The sequence below is a fragment of the Typopeltis vanoorti genome, chromosome 21, assembly GCF_054136105.1.
Source record: "Typopeltis vanoorti isolate ZY-2024b chromosome 21, IOZ_Tvanoo_1.0, whole genome shotgun sequence".
Lineage (NCBI taxonomy): Eukaryota > Metazoa > Arthropoda > Arachnida > Uropygi > Thelyphonidae > Typopeltis > Typopeltis vanoorti.
In genome coordinates, this window is record NC_143569.1 from 34,294,773 (window position 1) to 34,312,779 (window position 18,007).

The window sequence follows — 18,007 nt, forward strand, 5'->3', positions numbered from 1 at the left end:
TCCCAGTTGGAAAACAGGGATATAAGTCAATTTCCACATTTAAAAGAACACAGTGAACCTGTTGAAGATAATGGCAACTTTACAGAATATACTGAGAAACTCAGATTATTGTAAGAGTCCTTTAACAGTCGTTTTGCCGATGAAGATTGCATACTTGCATTTATAAATCCCTTTTCACTTACTGAACAAAAAATCTTGACAATGCCTAGTAACATACAAATGGAACTTATTGATCTCAAAACCAATTCTTTATGGAAAATGAAATTTAATGAACTTCCACCACTCCCAGATGCTTCTGATATAATTAATTTCTGGCGATCGTTGTCCTGTGAACATTTTCCAGAACTGAGAAAATTTCCTCAGAGTTATATCTGTCGTTTTGGAACTACATGCAGATGCGAACAAGCATTTTCAACAATGAAAATGATTAAGAACAAACTATGCTCACGACTGACTGATTCGAATTTGAAAAACTGTTTGATGCTTTCTGTGACTGATTTAACTCCAAACATTACAAGCTTAGCAAAAGCAAAGCAATTTCAAAAGTCTCAATCAAATAATTAATGTTTATCTTGTCTTTATATGAAATCCTTTTATTTAAAACTGTTAAAAGTGTCTATATTACCATATATATAATAAATAATTTTATGCCTTACTGTTAAATATATCCATATTACCATATTTTAAAAGGCTGAAAAGTGGTATAAGTTTGTACGGCGCATCTTAACTAAAAAATGAAAAAATTGATGCATCACCTATAAAAGGTTGGCCGCCCCTGCCTTAGTATGTAATGGAGGGTACACAAGGAACAAGAGTATTGAATTTGATCATCTCATCAGATTATATTATAAATTCGGTGTCAAATCTTCCATCAGCTGGTGAGAGTGACCACGAGGTGATCACTTGCAGGGTGACCAGTCATTCTAGAAAATCTGTTCGAAAGGGATATATATGGAGCTATAAGACTGGTAATTATGAAAAGCTCAGGAAACAGCTTGCAGTAATAAATTGGAAAGAGGAACTGGAAGGAAAGGATATCAGTGCTGCTTGGGCCCTACTCAAGAACTATTTTATGGAGGCAATATCAGAATGTATTCCAAAGGTTAAGAGGGTAAATAGAGCAGGTATGAAATGGATGAATCAAAAGATGAGATATGCAATCTGGAAGAAGATTGTATTATGGAAGAAGCACAAGATGATTAGTTATAACAAGCAGGTGCAGAAGGTGACTCGCTTGATAAGGGCAGCAAAAGTGCAGTATGAGCAACAGGTAGCTAATGCAGCCAAAAAATAAATCCTAAGGAATTTTTTTGATATGTGGTCAGTAGAAGAAAGAATGATTATGGTAGGATGGGATTGATTGGTAAAAACGGAGGAATGATAATCGCCGCAGAGAATATAGTTGAGGTATTTAATGAGGAGTTTATAAAGGTATTTCATTCTTATGCATGTGACATTACGCAGAAGTTGAAAGCAGTGAGAAAGGAGGAGGAACTGTTAGTAAGTGAATGACAGGTATATGAAGAATTGAATAGACTTGATGTAAATAAGGCTGTAGGATTTGATGCTATTTCACAGCTTTTACATATCTTTTCAACATGATTGTTGCGCTGGGTCAAGTTCCAAAGGAGTGGAAAGAGGGTAAAATTCTTTCGATTTATAAGGAAGATGATGAGAGTAAGGCTTTGAATTATACCAGTCTGTGTGTCCAGAGTTGTAGTTAAGGTGTTAGAGAGGTTAGTTAGGACTAAGATTCAGAAGTGGGTCAACAACAGAAAAATACTCTTTGGTAGCGAGCATGGATTTGTTAAAGGAAGATCATGTTTTAGCATTCTGCTTACTTTTTATAATAAAGTGACAAATGCATTGGATAAGGGATTTGCATATACATTGGTATATTTAGATTCTGCAAAGATGTTTCATAAATTGCCACATGACAAGCTGGTAATTAAATTGGAACAGATGGGGTTGAACAGTAAATTAGTTCGCTGGATTGAAGATTGGCTGTCTGATAAGTTTCAGCGAGTTCTCTATGGAGGAGTAATAGCCCAGAAGAGGAAAGTTACTAGTGGTGTACCCCAGGTGTCTTTTTTGTGTCTATTGCTCTTTAATTTGTATGCAAATGATATTGGGAGAGGTCTGAATTGTGATATGCAGTTGTTTGCAGATGATGCAAAGTTGGGGAGCTATCAGGAGTAGTGTGGATGTTGTGGCTTTGCAAGAGGACTGAATACACTGGATAAATGAGTGGGGATGTTGATTCAATGTTTTGAAATTTGGGAACCAAGATGTGATGTAGAGTACACAATCAGTGAAATATCTTGTAAGAGATAGAGGAGATGATACATCTGTGAGTGATTGTAAGCAAAGACCTAAAATTGTGAGGATGACACAGCAGATAACGGGAATGATATGGAGCCCACTGTCTTGTAAAAGTAAGGATGTTATGGTTCCCTTGTATTAGGCATTGATCAGGTCACACATGGATTACTGTGCATGGATTTGGTCACCTGGTTTTCAATAAGATGAAGATGTATTCGAAAAGGTTCAGAGACATTTGATTAATGTCGTTTCTGCTCTCTGGAATGTTGAGTATGAAGACTGATTGACAAAATTCAATTTTCAGAAATTGATGGAATGTTGGAGGAGGAAAGCTGTTAAAAGGTTATTCCGATTAATGATGGGGGGGGGGTTTGCACGGAATGGGTGAAGATAGGAAGAGAACAAAAGGTCATCCCTGGAAGCTGTATAAGGAGAGTGTGAGCAAGTGGGTGAGAAGCAGGTTTTTTTGCATGGAGAGTGGTGAGTGATCAGAATGCATTGCCTGAGAGTGTGGTGAGTGCAGAGACAGTGAACATATTTAAGGCATGGTATGATAAACTGTGTGTGATATTGGACCTCCAGTAATGAGTCTTTGACTCATTGGTTTTTTTTTTTATAATAATAATAATAATAATAATAATGATAATAAATGTATTTTTGTGTTTTATATTAGTTAAACTAATATTTATTTTTGCATGACATTTTTAGGCTAACTTACCATAAAGTTAAGTTAACATATTGTAGTTTGTTTTAGATTCCCAGGAAAGATTTTTAGATAAATAGTTTTAATATTATTAAGAAAAACAATACTTATGGGACAAACCTTAATTGTAGCAAGGAATTTAGCATTACTCATTTATTATAACTAACTTTTTATAGCAAGGCTGTGATTTAATTTTGAGAAACCTTCAATCTCTAATCCAGAAGTAAAAAAAACTAAGGAGGGAAAGGAAATTCATAAACAGCTGTCATTCTGTGATGTCAGACATTGGCATTCGTATTAATAAGTAGTGGTGATAAATTGCAGCCTTGCTAGATGTCAATTTAGTGGCTTCCAATTTGACTGCTAAGTTTATAGAACTATCATCTATAAAAATTACAGATGACGACTATTATTTGGTTAGGGGTTTTATCATCAGCAAATGTTTCTAAAAATTGATTTCTGTTCACACAATCAGAAACTATTCTGTAGTCTATAAATGATACATGCATCGTTCTGTTGAATTCTTTGTGCTTTTCAACTAGTGATGGCAAAGAAAAGTAATCATTCATGCAATGTGCCCTAACAGATTCTATTTTGTTCCTGACCTGTATTATTGTTGTAATGACCCTCTCGTTTGTTATTTACAATTTTTGTTGTCTTTGCAGTTAATTTTTTTTTCATTAACCAAAATAAATAAGACTCTCTGTCAGGATTCTGATTGGTCTTTCTAACTATTCAGAAAATCTGTAAGTCTTAATTCAAGATCTTCATCATATTTGGAAGGTCTCTGTTAATGCCATCTTCTCCAAGTAATTTATGGTTCACTGAATTGTGGTAATTCTAATTCTTGACTAGGATGCGACTATTAATACTTTAAATACTGTAGCCATATAATTTTATCATTCAGATTGATTCCTTCTTGTTTCTTGGTTCAAATTATTTAAAATTTTATAAATTATTGGGCTGACTTCGGTTAAATCTCTCTCTCTCTCGAGATTGATATGAAATCATACCAACTTCCTTTGTGTTTTTCCCACTTTTAAGTTGCAACTGTTTTTCTGTTGTATTCAGTCTTATCTTCAGTTGATCTGGTTGATAAATACTTCTTAAAAATAATACTTTTATCATCCATAATCCTAGAAATATCCTCATCCCACTGTTTAATACCTTTTATGTAACTTCTTCCACAAAATACTAATGTACTTATAGTACATTAGTATTGTGAGAGGGCTAAATTTTTTCAGTACCATATTTTTTTTTTATGTTTGGTCTCTACCCTAGAGACCATTCTGGCCTCATAGCCTGAGTTGCTTTGACCATAAATCCAAAATACCCTAATCTCCCAAAGATTCATGTGACTGGGTCTGCCCACCCCCATACTGAGCTAAACCAGATTTATGTTGTTTTATATAAACATAAATATATTGATGATCGAAATCTTCTTAGCTTAACATCCAGTTTGACCAGATTAGGATATGCTGCAAGAACATGGGACTCAGCTCATTTTAAAAAATGTGAAAATTGTGCATTCTCTATATCTGTGGATTTTCAAGAATAAAAGGATTGATAAATAAAAAATTCATATCCTTAGTTTTTCATATTCATAGATTTTCATAGGGTTGTTTATCATCTTTATCATGATTCCTAACACTGTATAATTCCAAAATTTCTCCATTGAATACTGTTGTCGCATTTTTGGCATAGATCAAAAACCAGCCTAAAAATTAAGGTGCTGTCCTGAAGAGACGAATTTACACAATCTATGACCCCCCCCCCCCAACCCCCTCATCTAAGAGATTCACTCCAGTCACTTTATCATAGACATTCTGGTTCTGGCTTGAAGTTTTGTTTGCCATAGCAAATTTCCCTTGAAACAGCATTTGGTCCACAGAACTTTGGTCAAGACGTTTTTGCAGTCATTATATTAAGTTGTTTTTTTAAACTGTGCCTAAATGGCTAAATATTTTACTTGTTCTTTTGGTTCTCTGTCATGATTGCATTTGATGTTTTCTCCAGTCTCCTTGCATGGTTTTTGTCTATTTATTTTCAATTTAAATTCCAAATTTGTTAGGAGGTATTCAATCTAGTTAGTCCTGAACAACTATAGTGGATTTATAAGATGATCTGCTTAAAGTAAACAGCTGTTGAATATATCCACTATTGAGATTCGATGCCACTACATAATGTGATCTGTATAGATGATGATGAACATTTTATATGACGTCTACTCTTGTCTTGTACCTGACTTTTCAGAATAATGTTGCATATACCTCTCATTTCTAGCTGCTGACTACAACTTAAATGTAGGCTATGCACGCTATAATGCCACATTTATATCAATTGTGTTTTCAACATCTTTTCCCAAGAAATGCTCTTCAGACCTGAAACCTAATTATGCACTTTTACCAGATATATCAAACATAAATTCGGATCTTGTTATATTTCATTAATTTCTTAGCTGTTTGCTTTAAAGTGAAAATCTAATCCTGACAATCCTATTTGACCTGAACCCAATCTTCTCCAGGTATCTCTTCCACAGTTATTCTTGGATTCTTAAGTATGCTTGCATAAATCTTAATGGGAACACTTAGTAGAGAAATTCAAATTCTGATATAATTCATCACATTCTGCTTTATTTCTTTTTTTATCGATAGGTATTATGACTGGGTTTCTGTTTCATTCATATGGAATTTGACCTTCTAACCAAGAATCCATTTTAAAACTTTTACATCTCCATATTTGAGTATTAAATAAAATCCAGCTTCCTGACCACATTTCATTTTCTGATATCTTTCCTTCCTCCAGGATTAATATGTGTTCCTGTTCCAATTTCTTTCTTCCCGCTTATTTCATTCAACAATATCTTTCAAATGTTTACTCAAGTCATCTGGATTTTTGTCATCAGTTTGTCACCTTCATAATAAAATAATCTTTTTTATTCTTATCTTACTAACGTTTTCTTATGGCTTTTGTTTACCATACTTACACGCAGCTCTTCTACAGTTTTTCTGCATATTCACAGGGCATCTGCTAACTTATTTCCTTGGAACTTTCACTACGAGGGTGGTCTGAAAAGTTCTCAGCCTTACAATGAAAAAAGGAATTTATAATTTCAAAATTATTTTTATTTTTCAACATAATCTCCCTTAAGACTAATACATTTATTCCAGTGATGATCCAGTGCCATTAACCTCCCTGTAGTGATTCTCAATAAGATCTGCAAAATACCGCTCTACAGCTGCAATCACCTCTTGATTCTAAGAAAAATGTTTAACAGTGAGGAAGATTTTTAGTTTTGGGAAGAGATAGAAGTCAGAGGGAGCCAAATCTGGGGAATAGGGTGGATGTTCCAACAATTCATAGTGCAGATCCCTTAATTTTCCCATTGCCAAAATACCTTTGTGGCAGGTGCATTGTCCTGATGAAAGATCATTTTTTTCTTCTGCAAACCAGGTCTTTACTCACAAAGTTTTTCATCTAGTCTGGTTAAAAGATCATCATAATATTCCCCAGTTATTGTTTTACCCTTTTCAAGATAATTAATAAACAAAATGCCTTTAGCATCTCAAAACACTGATGTCATGACCTTTCTTGCTGATGGAATCGACTTTGTCTTGTTTGGTGCTGAACAACTGGTTTCTGTTCACTGTTTGGATTCTGGTATGTAATGGTGAAACCAAGTCTCATACATAGTAATAAATCGATGCACAAAATCAGTTTTATTCTTGTTAAAATGCTCCAAGCACTGTTCAGAGATTTTCATGCGGGTGCATTTTTGATCTGCTATGAGCAAGCGTGGCACCCATCTTGTGCTAAGCTTTTTCATATGCAATTATTCATGCAAAATATATCCTATACGCCCTTTTGAAATGCCTATAGTCTCAGCAATTTCATGCAATTTGACTTGCCAGTCATTCAACACCATATCATGCACTTGATAAATGATTTTTGGTGGTGTTATACTTTTTGGAAGTCCTTCACGTGGATCATCTTCAAGGCTGGTATGACCACGTTTAAACTCGGCAACCCATTTCTTAATTGTCGAAAACGAAGGAGAAGAGTGCCCATAAACCTTTATGAATTTCTTTTGGCATTAAACCTTCTTTTACAAAGAATTTTATCCATTTCAAGGAGTACAGACAACACTTTTGCTTCAGACAGCCATATAAAACAAACTACTTGATAGAATGACTTGCAATTTCACATGGTTGATTATGACAGATGTACCGACTTAGGGCAAAAAAAAATAATACTGTTAGTCTTGCCATCTATGGTCTTGACTGAGAACTTTTCAAATCACCCTCATATAATGTCTTATTTTCCAGGATTGTCTATTTAAGTTCAGAAGAAAATACTGATTTAAGTCAATGTTTTTGTCATATTTTAGATGAGTGTCTAATGTAATGTTTTGTTCTTGTTTTCAAACTCTTTCACTTTTTAATAATAATTATATAATTAGAATCTACATTTTTAAATCTGAAAGCTACTCGACCAGTATTTTTTTAAGTAATTATCAAAGTGTAACTTTTACAGACCAATATTTTGGATCTAATTTGATCCAAAATTGTTAACATCAGATATTTTAATTTTATTTAAAACATACCAAAACTATCATAATCTCTAATGTCTGAATGGTTTCTCTGAAATGATGGCATCCTACATAACTTTGTCACTTTTAATTTGTGCTGCTTTTAAACTACAAGCATCCAGGAATGTTATAAAACAGCTTAGTTTGTTTTAAATAGATGTCACATTATTACTATAGCAAGTCAAGATGAGCAGACCATAAATTCGATTCCCTTTCTCACACACACACACATACAGGATTAAATTGAAGAGGCTGTCATTCTATAGAGAAAAAGTCTGATTTTTGATATCTGCATCAGCAATAAAATATGGCGCTTCTCAAAATGGCTACATTCACTCTTTGGCTATAAAGTGCCTTAAATCTATCCCAGATATGTTTTATTTTATTTATTTATTTTTATTTTTGTGGCTTCCTCTATGAAAAGTTCTAAACCTGTTGAAAGTTTATTTTTCACTTGGTTAGACAATAATAAATTTAGTTTAATCCTTTATCCAAGTGTGAGCAAACAAAGTTTGCGCCTGAAAATATCTTCAGGACTGGGGTAAGGTAGTACAACACCGGGCAACTCGCAACAAAGGTGGAGCAAGCCAACATCACTCCTATCTCAGTATCTCCCATAATGCAAAACACATCTCCTTACGGATATGTATAATAATAATTAAAGCCTTATTTTGTAAGCGAGCCAAGTAAATAATAGTTTAATATCCAACGTTTCACTGACTAACATCTGTCAGCATTTTCAAAGGAATACACTGGTCGGTGATAGAAAGTAACAAAAACTAGGAAACTAACCGACAATCCAAAAAATTATATAAGGTTATCACTGAACGTGAAACAGTGATATGATACGTGTGTCACAAGTACAACGTTTTATTTGTTGAGATATTTAATGTAATTTTCATGAAAGTTCATTTCTTTTTGGTTAAATGATATGATTAGAGTTTTCTATATATCTGGTAAGATTAGGCCTTGATATGTATAATGTTATGCATTAAGGGAAGGGCCACTACCCAGACTAGTTTCGACCTTTATTGAAGTCTCTTCAGTGGGAGCCAGGCCCAGAGGTAGAGATACCAGGCAGAAACAATGGCAGGTCATCTTTACCTATAGGTCGAAACTGGTCTGGGTAGTGGCCCTTCCCTTAATGCATAACATTATACATATCAAGGCCTAATCTTACCAGATATATGGAAAACTCTAATCAGATCATTTAACCAAAAAGAAATGAACTTTCATGTTTACCACAATGTTCCACAATGTTTTCATGTTTCACCTTTACCACAAGTTGCCCCAGCAACTTGTGGTAAAGGTGGTATGACTTCAGATCACTTGCTTTAGCACTCTTGCAGACATGTATAATGCTATGCATTAAGGGAAGAACGTTTGCTGTTTGCTTACACGTGGATAAAGGATTAAACCGAGTTATATAATTTCTTAGTATCTTTCGTTTATAGTATAATGCAGTGGAAAAACTTTCAACAACTATCTATGTGTAATCCAGAGTATTTTACTAATAAGGTGTGACACCTTTTGGCAGCTCACATATGAAAATATGATTTCTGAAGTACTGCAGAAATATGATTTCTGCAGTACTTCAATCTTGGTATCACCTCTGGGTCTGGCTCCCACTGATGAGACCTCAATAAAGGTCAAAACCAGTCTGAGTAGTGGCTCCTTCCCTTAATGCATAGCATTATACATTTCCGCAAGGAGATGTGCTTTGCATTATGGGATACTAAGGCAAGTGATGTGAAGTCATACCACCTTTACCATGAGCTGCCCCAGTCCTGAAAATACTTCAGGTGCAAACTTTGTTTACGTACACTTGGATAAAGGATTAAACCAAGTATATAATTTCTTGGTATCTTTAATTTTCAAATTCACATAGTTTATTGGAGGTAAGCGTGATTTAAGAAAATCTGCTTTTGATGGGCAGTTTCCTTGTTTAAATCTTTATAAACTGTTAAACAGTGTAGGGATGGCAGGAATCAGAGTGTAGATAGTTTCCTACATTGGTGAATTTATGATAAATTCTGATATGAATAATGTTTCCTGATCTAGTAATCATTAGGTTTAAGAAATTTATTGAATTCTTTTTTATCATCATGCTCTATAGTGAAATATGCTCCGTCTTTGAAGTTATTAAGGGATGTTAGTAAATCTAAAAGTTTTGTTTGTTACCAGTACACTAGACATCGTCAACATAACATCTGTAAAAAAAAAAAAAAAAAATGCTATGAATTCCATGTTGGGAGAAATATTTGACTCCAAATGGGTTGGCCAGGTCAATGAGCTGACCACTAATATCTGCTTTCACTATGTCCACTTCAAATTTAAAAGATGATTATTGCCAAAAATACAGCAAAGATAGGCAATAATCATGATAATGCTTGTGCTTACATTATCATGATTGTTGTATACCCCATACCTGATTTTTTTTCCAAAAGAAAACCAATAAACAGACAAACTAAACCCAAAAAAACTCCAGTCACAGAAATAGCAGCATATACAGTTGAATAAAATCAAGAAAAAGTAACTATTCTTTACTTCCAAAAATATTAAGCAAAGTTAAGTTTATCAGAAGCCATTGAAATAAAACCACATTGCAACACTATCAGCATCCATGACCCCCCCCCCCCCCCCACACACACACAGAAATAATAATAATCAAAATGCCTTTACATATCATTGATACAGCCTACATTACAATATCCTGTTCCATTATTCTCATGATTGCTTTCCCAAAATGACCTTGTAACCCAGTAAATGGAATTCATCTTTCATCATATATTATTATTACTTCTGAGACCTTGGAAGTTTTTTCCCACTTGGTTAGACTATAATAAGTTTAGTTTAATCCTTTATCCAAGTGTAAGCAAACAAAGTTTGCTCCTGAAGTATCTTCAGGACAGGCAACTTGTGGTAAAGGGAAGGGCCACTACCCAAATGGGTAGTAACCCTTCCCTTAATGCATAGTTATTATACATGTCTGCCAGGAAATCTCGTTTGCATTATGGGAGATGCTAAGGCAAGTGATGAGAGCTTAGTCCACCTTTACCATGAGTTGCCTCAGTGCTGAAGATACTTCAGGTGTAAACTTTGTTTGCTTAAACTTGGATAAAGGATTAAACTGGATTTATTATACTTCTGAGACCTTCAAATTAGTCTTTTTCATCTTGCACAATTTTGGAGTTCTAGAATTTTAATCATTTAATATAATTTGACTTTTGATTTTCACAAATTTTATAGTGTACTTATTATAAATATTACATCATTTATCACCGAATTTATTCTTTGTGTACATTCCATCTTTTAATTAAGTATCCTATCATTTTTACACTTCAGACTCCTTTATTTATATCTCAGATTTAAAATTTGAGATTCAGTGGAGCTGCATCTTACTATTCTGCTTATCAATATCATTCATTCATCATCTACAATCTCCACTTCAAAAATACGCAAAGATTGGAAAGACATTCTTATCCAAGAGCGCTTCATAAAAATAAAAAAACTTTGGTTATCTCTTTATGCCATCAGTAGAATTCTGCCATGGCTCTCAGATATGTTGAAACTTGTAGTTGTTCTTATTTTGGCAGATCAAGGAAGTTTGTTGCAGTTCCCAGCAAGAAATTAAAGGTATTGAGTATCATGAGATAGTACAGTCTGCAATTGAAGGTTACGCAGTCACCTCTACACTTGTTTTGTAGCTGTTATTATAATTTGTTATAATTATAATTTGTAGTGTAACTACTGCGACATGTGTTGCCACATCTGTATTGTTGAGAGCTTCTTTCATTCTGCTATTTTTCTTATAAAATTGTCAATTTTGAGCCTGTGTAACTCAGTTTGTAAAAACCAGTGTCCTTTGGTTAGATAGACTTTCAGTACCCTTAGAGTTGAAATTTATAAGGGCTTTTAGACTAAAGGTTAGTGTGCTACTCTTATTTGAAGGTGGCAGACTTTTCCTCCAAGAAATTAGAGTTTATCATCCTGCAAAACAGACAAACTGGCCAGAGAATATTCACAGTTTATAGACATAGCAGACTATACAGATATCTTCCCTATCATAGTGTTAATTAATTGGGTTTCTACAAAGCCAAATTATTTATTTGTGACAATCCATTGAGCCTAACATGTCAGAGGAGGATGAGAACAACAGTTTTTGATAGAAGTGGCATTTTCCGTCACTTTGTGTTAGCATGTCACAATGGCAGACATTGGAATAGCAAGAATTTACTTTTCCACATCTGTTTTTACACGTGGGAAGCTCTGTTGCTGTATAATTTTCATGAACCTTGAAAAATTTAAAAATGAAATTACCAGATTGAAACAGGAGAACATGATATCAGGCGAGTATCTCTTTCATTTGGGGATAAATTTTATTTCACATTAATATTGATTAACAAAAAAAACCTTTTCTCAAACATAATTGAGCAATTGAATACATTCTCACAAATCACAGGGACAAATTCTCACATCACAGGGACTTTGTGGCATGCAGTGCTTGCGGCATGTATGCTTCTAGGGAATTACATATGTGGCTTGTTAAAGAGAGTGGAGAGCGTATGTGCGCAAAATGCAGGCAGTTGGAGGAAATAAGTACATTAGATATATCGATATCCGACTTTGTTGCTCCAGGAACGGAGAATGAATGTAGGAAGACAAGTAGTATGATAGGAGAGAATGAGAAAATAATGGTTGATAGTGTGGAAGGTGTGAGTGACTGTGGAAGTTTAGGAGATGGTTTTGTTTGGGAGAGTGAATTTAGATTAAGAGTGACTGACCTGCAGAGGGAGATAGATGAGTTGAAAGAGGAGGTGGAATGTCTAGTGAATGAGAGCAGAAGTATGAAAGATAAGATTAGGAGAATGGAAGAGATAAATGCAAGGCGAATCAGAGTAGGAGAGAGAGAGAATTTAAGGAGTATGAGTGAGAGGTATGGGGGTGCTAGAAGAGGAGAGATTGGAAACAGTAGAAGAGAGGGAATGAATGAGAGGTATGGGAATGCTAGCAGACGAGAGGATGGAAACAGTAGGAGAGACGGAATGAGAGAGAGATATGGAAGTGCTAGAAGAGGAGAGAATGGAAACGGTAGGAGAGATGGAATGAGAGAGAGGTATGGGGGTGCTAGAAGAGGAGAGATTGGAAACAGTAGAAGAGAGGGAATGAATGAGAGGTATGGGAATGCTAGCAGACGAGAGGATGGAAACAGTAGGAGAGACGGAATGAGAGAGAGATATGGAAGTGCTAGAAGAGGAGAGAATGGAAACGGTAGGAGAGATGGAATGAGAGAGAGGTATGGGAATGCTAGAAGACGAGCGGATGGAAACAGTAGTAGGAGAGACAGAATGAGAGAGGGATATGGAAGTCCTAGAAGTGGAGAAAATGGAAACAGTAGGAGAGAGGGAATGAGAGAGATGTATGGGAGTGCTAGAAGAGGAGAGAATGGAAACAGTAGAAGAGAGAGGTATGGGAATGAAAGAAGAGGAGAGAATGGAAACAATAGGAGCGATGGAATGGTAAGAGGTATAATGTATGGTGACTCAATGATCCGTGGTGTTCATTGATAGGATGCGTGAGGAGTGTTTGCCAGGAGGAACAATAGAAAGGGTGGCTATGGCAATTAAGAGAAGTGAAAGGGTGGATGAGATGATTGTGATGGTAGGAACGAATGACTTGAGTGGTAATGTAAGTCGGGCAGCGAGAGATATGAGATTTTTGCTTGAGACTGTACGGAAGAAGACACAGAGAGGAAAGATAGTGTGCTTGTTGCCTAGGTATGATAGTGACAAGCTGAGCAGAAGAGCGGTGATATTGAATGGCATAATAGCGAGAATGTGTGACAAGAGAGGACTGGTATATGTGGATGCTTGGAGTGCGTTTGAGGAAAGAGAGGAGTTGTTTGCGAGAGACCGTTTACATTTGAATGAGGAAGGACGTAGGCATCTGGAGAGATTGCTGTTCTGAACGAGTCAGTGTGTCCCAGGGAGGATAATAGCAGGGGTGGCCTCTTGTGGGAATGGATACTTGGGAGAAGGGAGACAATGTCAGGTAAGACTGAGCCCAGTGGAGTCTAGAAGGGATAATGCTGGGTATAGAAACAATGGCATTTATATGCTGTATACTAATGCCAGGAGTATCCGGAATAAGGGAGAGGAATTGGTGGCGCAGATAGCATCAGCCTGGCCAAAAATTATTGCGATCACTGAGACGTGGTTGACAGAAGGGGATATAACAACAGGAATAGAAGTCGCTGGGTATAGCATTTTTCGCCAGGATAGGAGGGGAAAGCGTGGTGGGGTGCTGCTTATGATAAGTGATGACCTATGTCCTCTAAGAGTGGAGAATTTGGAAGGAAGTGAGACAAATGATTTTGAGAGCGTATGGTGTGAGGTAGAGGTAGGCAAGACAGGATATTTAGTGGGGTGTTGCTACAGACCCAGGAGCACAGAGGATGGGGACCAGGAGATGTTTAGACAGCTAAGTTTGGCAAGTGCAAGAAGAATGATTGTTATAGGAGATTTTAACTTCAGTAGTATAAATTGGAGAGAGGAAGATGCATGTAACAATAGGGGAATGGAATTTCTAGAATTCTTGAGGGACAAATGTCTTAGGCAACATGTAACAGAGGGAACAAGAGGTTCAAAAATTTTGGATTTGGTTATACCATCAGAAGAGTTGATAATAACTGAGTTGACGTCTCTCCCACCAGTTGGAGAGAGTGACCATATGGTTTTGACTTGGAAAATGAATAGACATGCAGGAGTATCAAAGAGACGGGAACTTATGTGGAATTATAAGGCAGGTGATTATAATAGTCTTAGACGTCAACTTCGGGAAGTTTCATGGAGGGAGGAATTGGAAGGCCGGGATATCACCAGTGCGTGGGAAATTGTGAAAGAATATTTGTTATCAGCAATGGTAAGTTGTATACCACGAGTGAAGAAGAGGACGCAATTTGGAGTAAAGTGGATGACAAACAATATTAAACAGGAATTGCATGCGAAAAAGAGGCTATGGAAGAGATATAAGGAGACAGGTGAAGAGATGCATGAGGAATATAAGACACAGGCCAGAAGAGTGACTCGTGTGGTAAGGAAAGCGAAACTGGAATATGAGAGGAGATTGGCCCTAAGATCCAAAGAAAATCCTAGGGAATTTTTTAGCTATGTGGCCAGTAGGAGGAGAAATGACTGTGGAAGAATGATATTGTGGGATAAAAATGGGAATAGAGTGACTGATGCAGAGGACATAGTAGAATTGTTCTATGAACACTTTATTGGAGTATTTCATCCTAGAGGAGTCAGTTTTAATGCTAGAGGGATAGGACTGGTACGAGGTCTGGAGGTACAGGAGGAGAGTGTGTTTCAGATACTGAGTACTCTGGATGTCAGTAAAGCTGTGGGACTGGATGGTATTTCACCACGAGTTTTGAGAGAATGTGCTAGGGAATTGACAATACCTTTAACGTGGCTTTTCAATGAAAGTCTGGCTTTGGCAAAGGTGCCCAGGGAATGGAAGGAAGGTAAGATAGTGCCATTGCATAAGGGTGGTAACAGACTGGAAGTGTCTAATTATAGGCCAGTCTGTGTGTCATCAGTAGTTGTTAAGATCTTGGAGAAAGTAGTGAGGGACCGTGTACAGCATTGGGCAGATGAGGGTAATGTTATCTGTGAGAATCAACATGGATTTGTGAAAGGACGCTCTTGTTTTAGCAATATGCTAGCCTTTTATAATAAAGTTACAAGAGCATTAGATGAGGGAAAGGCATATACTGCAATTTTCTTAGACTTGGCAAAGGCATTTGACAGGGTGCCACATGATAAGCTGATATTTAAGTTGCAGCACATGGGTCTGGATGTCAGATTGGACAACTGGATTCAGGATTGGCTGTCTGATAGGTATCAGAGAGTTGTGTATGGTGGAGCAGTTTCCAGGAGGCAGAGGGTTACAAGTGGGGTCCCACAGGGCTCAGTACTAGGACCTATATTGTTTAACCTTTATATCAATGACATAGCCAGTGGATTGCAGGGGGATATTCAGTTGTTTGCAGATGATGCGAAGCTGGGAAGGATTATTAGTAATAGTGCAGATGTGGTAGCCCTGCAAGAGGATTTAAATAAGCTAGATAGATGGGCAAATGAATGGGGGTGTCAGTTTAATGCAGCAAAATGTAAGGTCTTGAGGTTTGGGAAACATCGATGGGATTCTGCATACTCTATGGGAGGAGTTATACTGGAGGAAGTAGGGGAGACAAGAGATCTGGGGTTGATGATTGATAGAAACCTGAAGTTTAGGGGACATATTGCAAAGGTGGTGAAGGTAACACAGAGGATTGCTGTTATTATGAGAAGGACACTGACCTGCAGAGATAAGAGGGTTATCATTCCATTGTATAAGTCTCTGATCAGACCACACTTGGACTATTGTTCTCAGATTTGGTCCCCAGGATTTGAAGGGGATAAATTAACTGTGGAAAGGATACAAAGACGGGTGACAAAGATGGTTTCAGGACTGTACAAGGATAGTTATGAGGATCGGCTGAGAGAATGTGGACTGCAGGGTTTGGTGGATAGAAGAAGGAGAGGTGATATGATTGAGACTTTTAAACTGTTGAGAGGTGGTTACAGGGTTGACACTGGGGAGTTCTTTCGCTTGGTTGATCAGCTGGAAGGAGTGATGACAAGAGGCCATCCCTGGAAGTTACGAAAGGAAACTGTGAGCAAGAGGGTAAGGAGTGGTTTCTTTGTGTGGAGGGTGGTTGAGCCGTGGAATGCATTGCCTGATGGAGTGGTGGGAGCGAGAACGGTCAGTGGGTTTAAGGAGTGGTATGATAAACTTTGTGTTTCTCAGGGGGGGGACCTCCCCTCGATGAGTCTTGACAGACTTTATGTCTTAGAAAGGACCTCCCTCGATGAGTCTTTTGACTCCTTGGAGGCCTGAATAATAATAATAATAATAATAAATTAAATCATTTATAATTAACACCTTTTTTTTCAAAAATGTCATTTCTTTTTATGGACCATTAACTTTTTATGTTCACATTTTAATTTGTTATTTCTCTCTCTCTCTCTCTCTCTCTCTCTCTCTCCATGTGTATGATTCATGAGATCACTTTGTGTTTGCATGCATTAGAAATTGCCACCCACAAAAGGTTATAAACATGTGATATATTACTACCTTGAGTGCTAAGGATTTTTTTAAAATTATTTTTTAAATTTTATTTTTATATTATTTATTATTGTTTTTACATAGCCTTATTCATTCAGTCAGATAGATATATACTATTGTTATGTATTGCACTAGTATTGTTTTAAGTTTGTTATAACATTGCAGATTATGTTAAAATTTCCAGTATTTAGAAATATCATTTTTTATATATAAACTAGGTTGAAATCACATGCACTTCTTTTATTGTTATGTTTTACTACAAATGCTTAAAATGATTACAAAGTTTGGAATGTAATTTATAGTTTGTGTAATTTTTGCTCAGAAACTTCACCTTCCCCCCAAAATTTAGAAGCTGACACACCAGACCATGACTTGGAACCTCCAAGATTTTCACGTAGGGCCTTAGAGCGTCTTTTAAATGATTGGAATGCTGTGAAATCAATGATAATGTCAGGATGGCGGGGAGATGATACCAATTCTTCAAATAACCAACTATATGAAGATCAGGCTTATCTTAACACTCAGAGTGGTACAGCATTACTGGATAAGTTTACACATTGTCTTTTGGTCAAGTGTAGTATGGAGGTATGTTTTTTTTTGTGAATACTTGGCATATGAACACTTTGATATTAATGATTTGAATTTGGTATGGTTTTCTTTAATTGTATATTCTGATTCTGTGTTTTTAATATCAGACATAAATCAGTAAATTAGTGTTTAACGATATGATGATTTATGTGATATGCTTCGTATCAGACTGTACATGAAAGAGACAGTTTGCCGTTCAGTCTCCAGTTTTGGTGAAATTTAGTAGCATGAAGAGTGTGCAGAAAAAAAATTCTCACCAGAATGTATTGTGATCTTGATGCTGATAAATTTTTGCTTGGGAAATGTAAAATCTTATACATGATTGAGAATGTGATAGAAAGAGAGAGAGGCATCGGAGCCATGAAAACAATAAGCATCAGATGGGCCACTGTAAAACCCTTCATAAAAGCTGAAAATTTTCAGCTTGTTAGAGGACAGAATACTTGTGACTGTTAACAAGATTTCTGAGAAACATGAAGAACAGTCTTTGTGATATTATATAGCTGCATGAGGGAATTGGCAGCATTCTGCCAATGTCATTATAATATGTACAATGACTTCTGTTCAGTATTCTCTCCCATTTCTGGTCAAAAATTGGGATTCATGCAGTAACTGTTTGTGTATAGCACACAAAT

At 36.3% G+C, this 18,007-nt stretch overlaps 1 protein-coding gene across 5 annotated transcripts in view; it reads left to right on the plus strand.

Annotated features, from left to right (window-relative positions):
- hyd (E3 ubiquitin-protein ligase hyd) overlaps window positions 1-18,007 on the plus strand; it is a 680,323-nt gene that overhangs the window by 361,400 nt on the left and 300,916 nt on the right. For 3 of the 5 annotated variants that reach the window (XM_090411567.1, XM_090411569.1, XM_090411570.1), the window contains one exon: window positions 17,107-17,369. In XM_090411567.1, coding sequence (XP_090267693.1) covers window positions 17,107-17,369 — 263 coding nt within the window. The remainder of the gene's footprint in view (window positions 1-17,106; window positions 17,370-18,007) is intronic. The other 2 variants (XM_090411568.1, XM_090411572.1) reach the window with 1 other exon arrangement.